We start from the raw sequence: 18,292 nt of genomic DNA, 5'->3' as shown, positions 1-18,292 counted from the left end.
GCATATTTTGGGAAAACTATTGAATTAATTCCCAATAGGTTCAGTCAGTTTAAGAGAGGAGTGTATTCTGATAATAAATGATGGAAATAATTTGAGTTTTATTCTTTAAATATGCAGAAATTTGATCCGAACCAATGGAAGTATTCGTTCCACAAAGGCGCTGTGACAGCACTGTAAAACTCCCCGAACAGATGCAGCTCGCGTATGCAAGGAATGGGTGACACAACGAGAAAAGGAACGTAACATAATTGCTTTTAAATATGGCTCTGTAAATTTGATTTCTTGTATGTAAGTTTACCGATTACTGCTTTAAAAATTCAAGTGGGAGGTAACTGTTTCTAACTGGCTGAAGAGAATGCTCGTAGTACGACAAAAGTGGATTTTGTAAATCATTAATTACATTTGTATAATGTAAAATAATCTTTTCATATTGGCTTTTTCACCGAATATGTGATTAAAATTAAGTCGAAGAATTTGAAAATAAAATTGTACATCAGCATTATAAACAGTCTTTATCGTTAGTGAAAATCGTGCTTAATATGCCACATTATCATACTAGTGCCGTAATATATTACCATGACAACTAAAACGTCATGAATTCTATTAAGAAGGCATAACTTGTATCATGAAGTTAACATTACGATACGATTTGCCAGTGCTGTAATATTTAATGTATCAAATTTGTCATAGCAACCTCTTTTTTATGTCAAACTACACATCATTACAAATCTGATGTTATTTATTTATATTCTTTTATAATACCGTCGTACAAATATAGCGTATGAAACTCATTTGTGTTATACAATTATTACATTCGTAAAACGTATGAAACAATACGTTCGTTTCATAACATTTACTCGTGTAATATGCTATAACATTATACACTTGTTTCATAATATTACTATTTTAATTTTGTTCGTTATTTCAACGTGAAATAAGCATATCGTATTTTTATTTTTTCCTTTGCAGTTTTATATTTTTTAAAATTTTGTTTTTATAACCTGAAATATGCATCGTTATTGTTCACAATCTCTAGAATATTCTATTGAAATGGGAATTTAGAAATATTTCTTAATCTTATCCATTTAGTTTGAAAGAAGCGTGTCTTATTGTCTTATTCTCTCAACATTTAATTAAAATTAGGTTATAGAGTTTATTTTAAATTTTCCAAGATTTTGTTTAACAAGCAGTGTTCATTCTTCGTTATCTAACACAGTTTAAACACAAAAAATTGCACGGTATATCATCTGTATTTTTTCTTATGAATTTAAATGCAAATGCATGATGGCATTGACTTTCAACAACCCAGGTGGAGGGGTTTTTTCAGAGCAACATAACTAAATTTGTTACTCGCAGCTGGTTATAGGACGCAGTGTTGCAAGTTCTCATGATTCGTGTATTTTAAAATGCACATTTTTCTGGAAAACTATTCAAAATATAGCAAAATGATATTTGACTGTTTTGTTGTTCTTTACTCAAGGAATCACGTACCAGAATTATTGACATAACTTACGGTTCACTCTGTATATGAGCCATTCAGAGCAGAAGTCAAAAATGGGTAATGAGGGTTAAAGTAAACATTCTGTAAAATACAGCGCAAAGTAGCAATTAATATTCAATTTATTTAAATTATTAGTAGTCAGTGGATATCACGAAGGGCATGTTAACTGCTACTTTGCGCTGTATTTTACAGAATTTTTACTTCAAACCTCAATATCCAGTTTTGACTTACACCACTTTTGCTCTGAAAGCCTCATATATTCATTCATTCATTTATCGAAATTATTGCAAGTGTCAGCACAAAATAAATACACCTATTGCTGACATCTAAGAAAGGCCAAGACTTCGTTTATAATGTCCTCAAACATTTTAGATTTCGAACAGTTATTACAGTTCTTCTTCGGAAATCTCTACTCTTGTCTACTCAGCCAATGATAATTTATTTGCATCGTATATACAGACTTTAAATTGCTGAGGTTAATGGAGATGCGTAAGTTCGAACTCAGAATCTTGCAATATATTCCTTCCAATCACTTTGAATAGACGATGACTATATTACTCTTGAAGAACGGATAAAGACAACAGCTGATATGGACAATAATTAATTACAGTTGTTCATATTCTGCCACTAACCAAAGTTAACATATTAGATAATTAGATATGCAGATTGCAAAACTCATATTGTGCAGTCACTCTCGTGTATCAAGAATTTAAGAAAAACTGTCATGCTCTTTTTCTTTCCAATCTTTGCTAATACTTCATTAATATGTGTATTTTATGCTTACTAACACTGTTAATTATTGTCTGCCATCTTTGTAACTGCTGTTGATTATCTGTCGGGGAAGCAGGGAACGATTGAAGCGCTTCTTACTATCACAATTGTCACTGCAGTCAAATGCATGGATTCAATTTTGAGTCCTACTACAGAACTAATGCTTGCAAACACATTGAAGTCTTCACCTGTTCCGTGGATCCTCAGTGTAGACTAACACGCTCACAGTATTTAGAGTTGACTAACTGAAAGTAACCATTTTTGTTGATTCCCTTCATTAATTACTGTGTAGTGCCTTCACATTTGCTCCTTTTCTACAAACTTGAACATATACAAATACACACTTACACTTGCACAGAAGGAAGGCAGTCACGTGACAGTGCCGTTTCCTGCCATTGCATCACGTGTAGAGGCCCCCTCTAATCGTGTTGAATGTCAAAAAAAAACTCTCAGAGAATTTTGCACTGTCTCATTAAGAAGGAACTTCGGACATTTTTTTTTTTTTTTTGCGAGGATTCATAACACTGCAGGTTTTATGTTTGAACTCATTTTAGAGCCTTCAAACTAGTCATATATTAAGAAAAAAAGATTTTATTACAGATCATTACTTTTCCAATTTTTATGTTTTCTGTATGTAACCACGACTTATAATTTACAAATTCAGTTACTATCTCTACATACTTGTGAAATTACGTCATCCGCTTAATCAATTTAACATGTGAAAGAGCTAACAATATCAGTTTTCACCCGACATAGAAATAGTAACTTTTTATTAATAAAATTTAGTGTTCCTCTCCATTAAATTTAAAAATATATTGTTTATGTCTGCATACTTTTAACCAATGAAAATATGTAATTGTATACCGAAAAATAAATAAGTAGTACTTTAACATAAGAATATTCTAGTTTTGGAACCGTAAATGCAGAAAAGTAATATAATTTATTACACACTTTTGGATCTATGAAACTTGTTACACTTAGTTGACCAAGAAGACGTACAGTTTCAAGTAATCAAATCGTTAAACAAGCATCAGACGATAGAAGTCCCTTCGAACTGATGTAGTGCAAAATGCTTCACGCTGAACCTTGCGTTGAAGTCTCTGCAATTGGCCGGAACGAAGCCTCCGGATAGTGCACATGCGGGTCCGGTTGCACTGGGGGGGCCACAGCCGGACCCGCACGTATACAAACGCTTGTTATAAGCTCACTTATGTTGTTGCAGCGGCCATGAGGGGACACGGGATGCAGTTTGAGTGACCTTCCCTCGCTTGTTTTGTTTCTTCTAAGCTAACATCTTTCTTTTTTTCTTTCCTGATTACAGTATCCTAGCGCGTTGGCTGTTCATTTCACACTCGTTATCATATTTTGTGGGGAACTCGTTTCTTTTTGGTTTTTTCCAGTATTTTAGGAATGTACCTCTTTGGTGGTAAGTTTTGCATGCTCTCAGATGGATCCAGAGAGTGTAATTGTGACGAAATCGTCAATCGTCACCCTCAGTGCGTGTGTGACAGGAAACATTTTAACAATATTCTCTGGGCTACCGTCACCGTCTTCCAGGTAAGTCCCCTGCTGTCATATAATTCCTATGCCGGTTTGTCATCATGTCAACCTATAAATGTGACATGACGGCCGACCTGCATCTAGTACCTAGAATCGATTTCTTAAATAAGTCTTGCAATTTCAATAAACGTTCATTTTTAAGAGTAACTTCAGTTCAGAACACTACAACGTAAACAGTCTGAAACTCAGATCGACCTCTGCTAGTTAGTAACATTAAGAACTGAAAAGTGACAATTTATTTCGTCGCAGAATTGATAAATTAAAATCACGGTACGAATGAGTTTCAGGTCTGAGGTTGGTCTGATAAGAAGTACCATGTGACCAGCATGTGTCCATATTTGGAATCTTACTGTCAAATGCATGTGCAGCCACGAACAATGTTCTTCTCAAACTCTTTTCACTTCAGGAACATATTTATTCCATACATGTTTATAGTGTCGTGGCAGCTTCTTTAATAGCTGCATGTTATTCAGAAAGTGTTGTAAGCGATGGCAATTTAAGAAAAGAACCAAATTCATTATTTTAGTTTTAAAATATGTACTAACATGTCAGATACATATTCGTGTAATATTTGGAAACAATTGCTCAAGTACGACATGAATGAACTCTGAAACCAATTCATTAAATTTATATCACTATTTTATCTGAAATTCATTTCAAACTAAGTGTTTTGATTTTTAAGTTAATATGCATAAGTACCGCATAATGATAAAATATGTACAAAGTAATTGGAATTGTCTTTATGTTAGAAAATCTATCAATGAACATGAGTAGAAACACGGCGACTAATAGGTATGAATCCAAAATATTACAATATCAGTAGCCTTATTTGGCTTTTTAAAATTCATGTTCTTGTGTATATTCTGCTTAATTTTATTTTGGACAATGCTAATAACACAGCAGTAAAAAAATTTGGCTCATAATTTAGAAAATATAATTGAACCTATCTTCTCTTCAATTGTCTTCGCTTTACACGCAGCAAAAACAAATGATTGCTTGATGAATCTAAACGACTAATAAGTAATTTTCTTCTTATTACATATCTGTAGTGTACAATGAAAGTGAATTTGTCCCTCTTTCTTGAGACACAATTGTACTGGTTAAATACTCAGCTATCTGGTTGTTCCCTCCAACGAGGTTGTAGCTATGCAAAAGCACTTTGTATCTTCTCTAGTTTCTAGTCATGATATTTGAGAACTTCAAGAGAGAAATATAGCAAATCTTTCTTGCAATGGTTGTTAATCACATAGGGATAGGCTCGGAACTTAATGTAATAGGCCTACTAGTATTTCCAGCCCCAACTGTGTAAAATTAAAGTTTTATTATACGTGTTTCTACGTATACTGTAGAAACAATTTCGACTATTAAGTAATGTTGATAAAAGATTTTTCCCTCGAACGGATCATTGATGCATGCTAAATTTTTCTTCATTCTGATAATTAGTTACGTTGGAATTCGTAGCTATTGAAGCTGATTAATTAACTGATAACCCTTTGAAACTCTATTTCGTTGGAGAATTTTGTGAAATAATATATGAAAATATTAATACTAGATAACTATAAAAATGTTATAGCTTCTTAGAATCTGGTTGCAGAATTCCATTCAATTAAAAAAAAAAATCGAAGTCATGTGAAACAACGGAGATCTGTCGAAATTTTGTAATTTATAGCTATTTCTATATCTACTGACATAAAAAGGAAGTGAATTTGCATTCGGAACTTACTTACCTTGTCACTTTGTTTGGAAACTGGAGCAGATTTCGTTCTTATGGTACCAATTCGCGGTGTGGATTAGTTGATGGTGACCGAATGCTTCATTGTAATCAAAATTCTATATTGGTTACATTAACATAAACACTAAACTTGATATATTTGTATTTCCATCAACATATAAGCCTAATACGAATTATTAACTTATGTATGATGTTCAGCCTCTCGATTCTGACATCATTAAGCATCCTGCGTTTTGAGTATTTTGACATGTAACTACTACTATTACACTTCAGCCGTTAAAGAAAGACTCTTGGGACCCCTTATGACAGGTGAAAAAGAACAAGATGTAAAACTTGTTTGACAGTTCTGTTATGATATTTTTCCAACGTTTCTGTTTTGGTACAAAACAGCGTAATGTATTTCAGTCGCCCTATTGATAGTGCACAAAGAAAGTATGTGGCGTACTGTTATATTTGCGTCTATAATTAAATTTATCGGTTAAATTTCACGGCATTTATATATAGTGCAACCTATTTCATACAAATGCATGTTCTACATAAGACTAGGCAGCTGTAAATGAAACTAAATAGTGCAATGTATATTTTCAGACGTCGCAAGTGGCGCTGACTAGTGCTCGTTGGCAACACCGCACACCGCGTAGAAATGTCAGAGCCCCTTTCCTTGCAATTCTACGATAGAAAAATCTGTTTGGTTACATCAGGAATTTCTGCAGGAGTAACGACATTTATATGGTGATACGTCATTCTGAAAATAAGAATTTATTTATCATTTTACATAGAGATAGTGTGTCGATTGTCGTTTTAGTTCAGTTCCTTGAACCACAACGAGTGAGACTTGCGAAAACAATTATGGTCTATCAGCTAATCAAGTAAGTCGATCTCAATGATCGAATAGCTGCCATGCTTTCCATTAAACCCAATGTTCACAGTTTCCAATCTGACCGAAATGATTATTTTATGGTGGAACAAATGCTAAATCCGGAAGAAAATAAAGGTGGAAGTCTCATGTACAGATTTTCGGCGCATAAAAGAATTTCGTTTCTGAATTAAAAGACTGCAGAAAAAAGTAAATTTTCGTCGTCTCTGGCCGATATCAAAGCTAAATTCTGCAGATAGACAGCCTTATTTGTCATTAACCCCTTCAGTCCCGAATTTATGTTTTAAAAAAAATTGAAGAAAAAACTGGTCACATAATCATTCTGGGGATCCAAAATTCCCAAATCAAGTCTTCACAGAAATTCAAAATTTGGGGACAATTTTGACCCCTGGGGCCCCAAAATATTAAATTTTATTTTTAATTCAGATGTAAAAATGTTTCAAAAATAATATTCTCCATTTCTATCACATTGAATGTTTCAAAATATTTAAAAGTATCGAAGACATTCCAAAAAAGAAACAATGTACACTATAATATACATCAGGCCTGAAGGGGTTAAGGTCAATGAGTTGCGACTTGCGACTCATCTCAATTAGCACTTTTTCCATTTTCAAATTGAAGAAGTTTAGAAAGGCTTTTGTATACCATATCTCGGGATGTTAACAACCAATCGACCAAATGTTCAAATGAATTAAAATATAAAATAAAATTCCCGTTTCTCATCTGCGCATTGTTATACTCAATACTCAGAGAATCTACAATGCACGATTAATATGAAAACGAAACTCAGGCTCCCCCCAAACCTCCATCCACATTTAATATGCTTCGTAAATAAATACATTAGTTTGCACAAATATTAAATATTTTTCTTTGATTTTCAAATACATTAGAAATCTCCAACATAAAAAATTAAATTTGTTTAGTTAAATTTTATGTGTAACAGTAAATATATTCGAATAATAGATCCGTATCTCCTTTATTTTTAAAATCGTTATTTTCCGTGAACTAAAATAGAATGATTACGACACTATTTTAAAAGAAATTTCTTGCATTCTTCTGATGTTTTATTTCTGCAAAATGATTATTTTTCTCAGATTTTAACAATATTACTCACAACTTAAAGACAGATTGTTAATTGGAGATATTATAAAATATGCTTACTAATTTACCTCCCCAATTATTTTTCTATATATGCTTACATTAATTCGAATTGCATAATAGAGAAGAATTATTCACAACTATATTTAATTGCGGATTAACTGAAATAATTTTTAATATTCGTGAATTCATGGACCAATAATGATTTAACTTATTTCTAAACAGAGAAAAATCAAATCTTCAACAAATGTATTACCAAATTCATTTTAGATGTACTAAATTAGCTAGAATCATAATAGAACAGAAAAATCTTTCATATTCATAAAATGGTCCAGAGTCTAAATGTCCATTGCATAAATATATGATCATCATACTAACTGTTCAACCTTCAAAATTTCCATCTATACGAGTACTTTGGCCCGTAACACACTTCAGTGAGAAATATGTAATGCGTTTGTCGAGCTATAGAAAATGCTTTCCTTAAGCACGGAGTGACGCTCGAAGTAAGGCATAGCTGACATTGGCCGACTAGCATAGCTACGGATGACCCGCTCTCACAGGTAACCTAACCCAATTGTAGCCTATAAAATGTATATTACGTGAATGAAATTGTACAGTTCATAGAAAGTCAGATGTTCTAATTTATTTAACTTTATTTCTATCACGCATATCAAAACCCAAAGACCTTGTCTCTGAGCAAACTGCCTTCCGTATGACGTAATAAAACTCGTGTTTTAATTATCTATACAGATATGGCTTCACTGTGTAGCAACATATTTCTCGCTGTAGTGTGAAGACATTAGGCTAAGCTAAGCTGTGTCCACACATTACATAGTTCATAGCTCTCGCTGTAGTGTGTTATGGGCCTAAAAGTATACATCTATACGCGTGAAAAATGACTTTTCGTTTTAAGTCGAAATCATTTGAAGCTGTTCAGTCACCTCCATCTAACACTCTCTAACTTCACACAGATTATAGGATAGGATAGGATAGGATAGGATAGGATAGGATAGGATAGGATAGGATAGGCAATTGTAGAAGAATGGTGGTTCATCATAGTAATAACACAAATCCGTAAACATAGTCCTATTTTGTTTCCAGTCCATACAGTACATTCAATACCGATTTAATCACATTTAAACTTAATTTCATAGCTGCGCCTCCAAAATCCAGTACGTGTTTTAAAAAGATTTTGCAGAACAAAGAAAAAAGCATTGTCACTTTTAATTGCCACTACTTTAGCTATAATTTACAAGAAAAAATATGAACTTATACCGAAAGTAGCTCTAAAAAACAAGGGAAATAGAAGTAACAATGCTTTTTTCTTTCTCCCGCAAAATCTTTTCAAAAACACATACCGGTAGCGGATTTTGGAGACGCAGCGACGATTTACTCTTCCTACAATCTGTAGTCAAAGCTCGTCACTCCAACAGATAGATTCAATTTGAAGTTTCGTAAGGTATTCATAAGTGTACAAATGGAGAACGAGAGTGTAACATTGACAGTAATAGATTTGCATTTTAAATCAACTGTGTGTTTAGTGTAACATTTCCTACTGTATAAAACCTGATCTGCTTTAGTAGATACATCGAATTTCTTTTCGGAAATATGTGCTTACAGTATATAATCCCAATTTTATTTTATACATAACAATACGTAGACACACGTAACTATACAAAACGTTTTAACAATTTCTAGCCATTGAGATCAAAGTTAGAACTGAATAATCAAATTGTAGAGCAGGTAATTGGTTAGAAATACGAATATTTAGATACACCCCTGAGGTGGCTGAGTGGTCAGACATTCAGCCTATCACGGGTTCGAGTCCCGGTGAGGCCAGGGATTTCTCATTGAAAAATTCATAATGACACTTGTGGCGAATAAGGTCGAAATTTGAGTTTTTCTCGGGGTTCTCCCGTTTCCCCATGTTAGGCATATACCTATATTATTCTGTCAATATTTCTCCATTCCATCATCATTGCATAACATTTTCCGGAACGCCGGTTGGCGACGTATGAAGACTAACCTATGAACGAGTGGAGTTTCCTGCTGGAAGCCTGGGTATTAAGGGAACCTTAGCATAATCAGCCGGTGTGGGTTGCGCCTAGCTTGAGAATTAGAGCAATAGATCTTGAAAGGTCGCAGTGCTGTGTAGTAGTGGCCCCCTTCCGAAATTCAATATAACTCAGTTCATTGAATATTTAGGCACAGAAATAAATTTCAATAGAATAAGAATTGCATATATATAAAGGGAAATTAAAATGTCAGGCTGTTAAATAATACAATTTCGAATAATAAATGTTTATGAAAAGAAAACAAAAGTCTACAATAATGTTGTGCGACTTCTATTGACATGTGCAGCCAAAACCAAGACTAACTGTTATCGGAGACGACTGCCAGGGAAACTTTAAGAAAGATATTGGGGAATATGTGCTATGATTGAGTGAGAAGCACCTCAATCAGAGAGGAATGTTAGGTATAATAAATAAGAGAATGGGTGTCGGAGAGAAAAAAATATTGGAGTGAACAATTTCTGGAAAGAACGAGACAAGAATATCGAGATAATAAACAGACGCAGGAGGACTCTGGCAATCCTAAAGACGATGGAGGGATTCATAACTAGAGCAACCAGTTGTCTAATAATTAAAGAAGACATAACTATATAATTAAATTATCATTTTCAAATACTATAGTTTTTTAAAGTATATTATTTTCAAGCACGCCGTGTAAAGTTAATCATGTTTAATTTGTCCACACCTGTGGAGTAACGGTTAGCGAGTCTGGCCGCAAAACCAGGTGACACGGGTTCGATTCCCGGTCGGGGCAAGTTGCCTGGTTGAGGTTTTTTACGGGGTTTTCCCTCAACCCAATATGAGCAAATGCTGGGTAACTTTCGGTGTTGGACTCCGGACTCATTTCACCGGCATTATCACCTTCATCTCATTCAGATGCTAAATAACCTAAGCTGTTGATAAAGCGTCGTAAAATAACCTACTAAAAATGTTTAATTTCTAAACTTCCTAAATTGCATATTGTACTATGATTACTACCTATTGTATTGATATATTTCTTATTTGTCTCTATGCCATATATGTATTTTTCTTAAATTGATTTTCAGACTTACATGGTCATCTGTTATGGTAGGCGGATGTATTAATAATAATAATAATAATAATAATAATAATAATGGCGGCCGGGTAGCTCAGTTGGTAGAGCAGCTGGCTACGGACTGGAAGGTCCGGGGTTCGATCCCAGGTGGTGACAGGATTTTTTCTCGTTACCAAACTTTCAGAACGGCCCCGAGGTTCACTCAGCCTCCTATTAAATTGAGTACCGGGTCTTTCCCGGGGGTAAAAGGCGGTCAGAGCGTGGTGCCGACCACACCACCTCATTCTAGTGCCGAGGTCATGGAAAGCATGGGGCTCTACCTCCATGCCCCCCAAGTGCCTTCATGGCATGTTACGGGGATACCTTTACCTTTACCTTTAATAATAATAATAATAATAATAATGAATATAGATAACCTAGTGAACAAAGTGATCAAATAAAAAATACGTCATATAGCGAAAAACTCCAACGCATTATTCACTATGTTACGTAGATAGCGCATGGGATAATGCATCAATATGATGTCTTACTTTTCAAGTTTAAATTTTTTTAAATATGCTTTACAATGAAAATAACGTCACTTTCTCATAACTGAATATAAATTAACAATATGAACAAAGTAATTTTTCTCATTGTGACTCATTTGATTTAGGCCTAGTAATAATAAAACTAATTTTTCTGGTAATTTTCGCTTTTACAAAAAAAAATGGTGTTAATATATATATAGGCCTAATGGATTGTCATGAGCCCGAAAATAGCATTTTTGAAATTTTTGTTTGTATGTCTGTATGTTTGTTATTTTTTCGCGCAATAATGGCTGAACCGATTTCTACGAGAATTGGTACGTAAAATAAGTTAGGATCCACTTAGATTTTAGGCTATATGGCATTTAAAGTACTTTCTTCAAAAGGGGACTTGTAAGGAGAACTGAAGTAAATAAATCTAAATATCTCGCTTGTTATTGATTTTAGGATGATATTACATATCGAGAGTTGTTTTAAAAAATGTTTCCGACAAGTTTTATTCTGAGTAAAATTTTTATAGGACTGATATTTAACGAGATACATGAGTTTTAATATAACAATTCGCTTTATATCAGTGACGTCTCAATCAGGCTGATATAATAAAATGAAAACAAATGACTCTGCGATTATTTAAGGTGGCCTTGTACAACAAGCGGAAGATATTTATTTAATTTTTTTTATTTACTTATTTATTGAGTATGCCCGAAGGAGTAAGGCTCATATTCAGGGACTATACAAGGACAGATACATAATATGCTGTGCAACATTATATAACAAATCATAAAGCTACAATGTGTGAAAAACATGAAACATGACAAGAATTAAAGAAAGAAAATAAATGAGTAAAGTATAACTGAAGTTTTAGGAAAAAGGGAGAAGTTTGAAACCACCAAATAAATAAACCAACCGAGAATTAAAATAAATAGTCCTGCCAAAAACGTTTCCTCTTAAATAGTTCCAGGAATTTGGTAAAACTTTGTAATCTAATGGCAGTTGATTATAAGTTGTTATGTCAGGTGTCACGTTGTGATGGAATTTGTGGTGACAAATCAGAAGGTTTTCTAAGGATACTGTCGTTTCACTGTATAATTTCACCAACACTCTCTGCCACTCCCTCATTTCATCTGTCATCCAAAATAGTAAAAATGCTGCAGTGAAGTCTTGGAGTGTAGTACGGGTTTCCGATGCTGATATAGGAAGACTATCTGGGTCTCATCAGGCTACTCGTGTCCGGATGAGACCTGGCTCTATCAGAGGCTGAGGATCAGCAAAGACTTATGGTTCCCAGCCCTGGGACGTATTAGAGTAGTCGTCCGCGAAATGAGACCTGGCTCTATCAGAGGCTGGGGATCAGCAAATACTTATGGTTCCCAGCCCTGGGACGTATTAGAGTAGTCGTCCGCGAAATGAGACCTGTCTCTATCAGAGGCTGGGGATCAGCAAAGACTTATGGTTCCCAGCCCTGGGACGTATTAGAGTAGTCCGCGAAATGAGACTTGGCTCTATCAGAGGCTGGGGATCAGCAAATACTTATGGTTCCCAGCCCTGGGACGTATTAGAGTAGTCGTCCGCGAAATGAGACCTGGCTCTATCAGAGGCTGGGGATCAGCAAATACTTATGGTTCCCAGCCCTGGGACGTATTAGAGTAGTCGTCCGCGAAATGAGACCTGGCTCTATCAGAGGCTGGGGATCAGCAAATACTTATGGTTCCCAGCCCTGGGACGTATTAGAGTAGTCGTCCGCGAAATGAGACCTGGCTCTATCAGAGGCTGGGGATCAGCAAATACTTATGGTTCCCAGCCCTGGGACGTATTAGAGTAGTCGTCCGCGAAATGAGACCTGGCTCTATCAGAGGCTGGGGATCAGCAAATACTTATGGTTCCCAGCCCTGGGACGTATTAGAGTAGTCGTCCGCGAAATGAGACCTGGCTCTATCAGAGGCTGGGGATCAGCAAATACTTATGGTTCCCAGCCCTGGGACGTATTAGAGTAGTCGTCCGCGAAATGAGACCTGGCTCTGTCAGAGGCTGGGGATCAGCAAATACTTATGGTTCCCAGCCCTGGGACGTATTAGAGTAGTCGTCCGCGAAATGAGACCTGGCTCTATCAGAGGCTGGGGATCAGCAAATACTTATGGTTCCCAGCCTTGGGACGTATTAGAGTAGTCGTCCGCGAAATGAGACCTGGCTCTATCAGAGGCTGGGGATCAGCAAAGACTTATGGTTCCCAGCCCTGGGACGTATTAGAGTAGTCGTCCGCGAAATGAGACCTGGCTCTATCAGGGACTGAGGCAGTATGGTCCACCAGTCAGCATCGGATTCACGAATGCCACCTAGACCACTTGTCGGGATCAGATAGTCATCACATATATAGGAGCGCACAATAGCTAAAAGTATGCCTAAGTCTCGGGTCCAGCCCTCGTAAAGCCAAGCCTAGTCAGTGGACTGATTCAGTGTCAACCTACTCAGTACGCAATCCAGCCTGGAGTGGTTAGCCTTTCTGCGTTCCATCGTCACAACCCGGATTCGATCCCCGTTTGATTTACGAAGAAATTTGTGTTGGACAAAGAGGGCACAAGAGTTTTTTCTCGAAATCCTCCCGTATCGCCACACCATTATCATGCTTTTACAATACTCCACAGTTACTTTCACTGTGAGGTCCCGAGCTAGGACTCCAGAACAAATAAAAAATGGCTGACAGTTGTGCATATTGTGTTTGAAGACTATTATAATTCAGCCTGCAGCTTTCCGCAACAAAGGGACGATACTTCATGTACGGGATGGAAGGTGGCTGAGAGGTCAGACCTCCGGCCTGTCACGCAGATGGCCCGGGTTCGTGTCTGGCCTGGGATTTTTCATTAAAAAAATCCATAATGATACTTATGGCGGACAAGGTCGCAGTTGGGGTTTTTCTCGAGGTTCTCCCGTTTCCCCATATTATGCATCTATATCATCCCGTCACCATTTCTCCATTCCGTCATCGTTTCATAGCATTTCCCCATCGCCGGCTGGCAACGCACGGAGGGGGACTGGCCTAGGTGCTCGCAGCGAATCTTAGTACAGTCAGGCGGTATGTGTTTAGGAATGTGCCTAGCTTGAGGGTTAGCGCAATGGATAGTTAACTGGTTGCAGTGCTGGGTCATAGTGCTCCCCTGTCGTAAATTACATTCCATTCCTTTCCATGTTTCTAGCAAAGACATTTCTAGACCTTACGTACCGCGCTAAAAAGGCTTTAAGTTTAATCACTCATTTGATAACAGTGTTTCAAAACATCATTTACTTAAAGTGACTTATTTATAATGAAATTAAACTACTCTTAAATTGTAAACGTGACAGAAGCGTTATGCAAAATTATTATTTGTTAGAACCGAGGACTCTAATTTAAAGAACTTTATAGAATGTTTCTAGGTGTATTTAAAAGATACAGGGATCAAAAGTTTTCAGTTATCATGTAAAGTAATTATTTATTACCAGTGAAATAATACATCAAAACAAAACAACAAACAAAAAGTATGCCTATCTAGAATCCAGATGCGTTTTACTTATTGTGAGAATAATCTTCTGTTGTCCATAAGATGGCTTTAAATGAATATTTTGTTTGTTATTAAATATACATGCCAGTATATTTTTGTACATGAATAGCATTCTCATTGTTCAGTGCCTATACTGCCCTATACGAATAAGCAGATGTAAACACACGAAACGGAGCGGGGAGAAGAGTCAGGGCCTTCCTTTGCAAGCGAAGCTAGTATGATGTGCATCTAACTTGTACTCAAAGTAACCAAACGCAGGACTCTAGTCATAAATCTTGCTAAAAGTGTAATGTAGTCTGTTTTTCCCTCTTGGTATAAAATAAATCTTCCATATCTCCTGTTATACTTGTTACCGGATGACGATATCTTTTTATAAAATGTTAAATCAATTATTGGAATATTTGTAGCTTTACATACTCCGCCTTATGTATTTACAATGTAGTAATACAATGTGAGTAAAGGAAAAGGTAATCTCTTTCATGCACTGCTAACAATTGAATTGCTCTGCATACAAATTCTTGAGGAGCAAGGATGACATGAGGGAACCCGGTGGGTAGATTTTCATCCCAGAGATATTACAGCGATTGCTAAGGCAGGCACTTAAGGGGTTAGGTACAGTTTACAGCAGTAAAATTTTGGAAATATTCAACATTTTTTTCCTCCATTACTGTATCTTGTACAATAAGGAAAATTAGTATGTGTTAAACACTGCCCTTCTGCTATATGAAAAAAAAAATGTTTACAATAAAAAAATACATTTTTTTAATTCAGTTTAATTCAGTGATGAAGCGTTTCCCACATGACTCGAAAACTATCCAACATTCTGTGATTAAATTTGTTGTGTGTATTTATGTATGTCATCTACAATGTGATGCAAGATCACTTCTCTCTCTACCTTTGATAGATTGTCTGATAAAAAAACTCAATTTAAAAAATGGTCAAATATCAGTATTTTCTTCTAACACAAAATTATATATATATATATATTATATTAAGGAATGTAGTTGAAAGAGCATGAAATTGTAAACATGAGTTTTACCAATAAAATAAAAGAGAGAGAACATGAAAAAGTTAACAAGTTTATGAGTTATGAGGGAAACGCTTCATCACTGCACAGTGAACTGCCAACATTTTGAATTTTGAAAAAATATATATAAATTATTCTTTAAATCGTAAAAATATTTTTTCATATAACAGAAGTACAGTATTTTACACATACCAATTTTCATTATTATACAAGATACAGTAATGGAGGAAAAAAATGTTGAATATTTCCAAATATGTTACTGCTGTAAGCTTTACCTAACCCCTTAACATTCACCACGCTTTACAGATCATCTCCACATTGCCAGCGAGTGGAGGTTTCGAAATTCTTGTACGCATTACCGGCAAAGGTCTATGGTAATGACGCTGTAAGTGGCAGTGATTGTGTGAAAATGGATTCTCTGCCTGTTCAACTATCGATTCAAGAAATATCAAATGATATTGCGATAGCTTACATAACTTGAAATGTAAAACATCGCCTAATAAGTACAAATATACATACACATAGTATATTCACGGTCTGAAACTGAAGCAATGCGAACAGTTTTGATTTTGATCTGTAAAGTCGTTATTAGGCCTATGTGTTAATCAGTTTTAAATGGATACTTGGATATTTCAATTAGCTATACTTGGTTTGCGAAAAACAACAAAGAAATTATACAAAATTGAAATTTTTTCTGTGTATTGCAGACGAAGAATACTATATAATTACTGTATTTGGTAAATATCAAATCTAAATAAAATGGAACCATTATATCTGTTAACATTTGTGTAAATACAAATAACAATTTTACTAAATATTATTAGGCCCTACACGTTTCAATACACAAGTGCAACTTTTATCTTTGACTTGTTAAGTATATCTGCTGTATTAACAACAGCGATTTTAAATTTAATGTTTCACAACTCCTCCGCAGACACAGTTAAATACCGATATCTGTCTTCTTTATAACTAAGACAACAGACAAAATTAAATTAAATTAATATTCTGTGTAACTTAATAAGCCCACGTCATTGCAGCAAAAATGTTTTCAGATTCTGAATATACACTTTTTATTAATGAAATAAATGCACAGTATGTTACGTAAAAATATTTGTACAACCTGCCATTATAATCATTACTATTATTATCATCATTACGCTATATTTGTATTTCAACGCTTGATGGAATAATATAATAATTTTAAAGGTATAATAAGATCTTAATTATAAAATCTAAGTAATTTAATTGAAAAGTTATATTTATACATTAAGTTCTATTTATAGTCTCCTTTAGAATAGAATAGCAGGAATCAAATAATAGCTGATCCCATGAAGTTGTGGATTTTGGAAGCCCTTAAGGATATAAAATTATTTTTACGTGAAATTACTTAAAAGTTATTTTCTTAAAATTTTAACCAGCAAATTCTTATAGAAAATTTATAAACTCGTATATAGTTAGTCGTATGGTCTTCACATGCCTAAAAAGTTCTTACAAAAGTGCAAACTTTCAAATTTAAGCGTTTAAATGCTCTGACATACCTACATCAATATAAACAATAGGCCTATGTGAATATAAAGTTGTGCAAAATGGCAGCTTCATCACAAATACAATTTTTAATTATACGACTTTCCTGAGCATAAGGTTAAAACTGGAAATTATTACTACATCACAATCTGTATTTCATTTGTTGGTACAAAAGAAAGTTGTAGTTTTTCGCTTAATGTCTTTTGGGAAATTCATTATTTCGAATTTTGAGTGGGATATGTTTTTACTTTCTTCTCAATATTGCTTCAAAGCAACTAAATTATGCAAACAATACAGTACAAAGGTGATATTGCAACTAGTAAATTCTCTCGTGTAGCAATAACGGCGATAACGGATATCTTCACACGCGCCACTTTCAAAAATGTTGAGAGCGCTGCTTGCTAATCTCTTCCAGTTCGCTACTTTCATTATAGTGACAATACCATTGTTATTTTAATATTATTTTGTAAATATCAGATATATATCTTTCAGTTTTGTATGTAGCTTTTATTTTAGCGACACTAATGGATTATTACTTACGTCTATCAGAAGCAAAACTTAGTTTTTTTTTTTATTTCAAAGAAAGCATACAATAAGAACTGAAGTACTAATTGCGTATCAGTCTGATGAACAAATAAATCATTTTAAATATTTAGTCTACATTGTGTAGTAAGCATTAATTCATTTGAAAATATAGAGTATTTAATGAAATTTATGTTAATATCTTGACCGCACTGTAAGAAGAATTTTGTAAGACAAAATCAAAATTCAATACATAAAATCTCAGAAGGCTTTGGCAGTTCCCGTGTTACTTTTACTGATCGAAATGCTGAACCTCAAATGTAAGTCGAAAATAGTTAGGTGAAATGAAGATTTAGCAAAGACTAAAGTTTACAGATGAACAAATATGTTAGAAATAAACAAGTTGCAAAAACAGACGAAAATTTAACAGATAATACTGAAGGAAGAATTTCTACAACAATTTTGAAGTCAAAATATATAGATTTTGAAATATACTACAGGAAGAAATAACAGAA

General features: G+C 34.7%; 1 protein-coding gene across 2 annotated transcripts in view; it reads left to right on the top strand.

Annotated features, from left to right (window-relative positions):
• Ca-alpha1T (Ca[2+]-channel protein alpha[[1]] subunit T) overlaps positions 1 to 18,292 on the top strand; it is a 267,876-nt gene that overhangs the window by 187,354 nt on the left and 62,230 nt on the right. For both annotated transcript variants that reach the window (XM_069834966.1, XM_069834967.1), the window contains exon 15: positions 3,673 to 3,829. In XM_069834966.1, the coding sequence (XP_069691067.1) occupies positions 3,673 to 3,829 (157 nt within the window). The remainder of the gene's footprint in view (positions 1 to 3,672; positions 3,830 to 18,292) is intronic.

This window comes from Periplaneta americana, chromosome 9 (assembly GCF_040183065.1).
Source record: "Periplaneta americana isolate PAMFEO1 chromosome 9, P.americana_PAMFEO1_priV1, whole genome shotgun sequence".
NCBI classification, from domain to species: Eukaryota; Metazoa; Arthropoda; class Insecta; order Blattodea; family Blattidae; genus Periplaneta; species Periplaneta americana.
The sequence above is the reverse complement of the archived record's forward strand: the minus strand, read 5'-3'. Positions and strand labels throughout refer to the sequence as shown.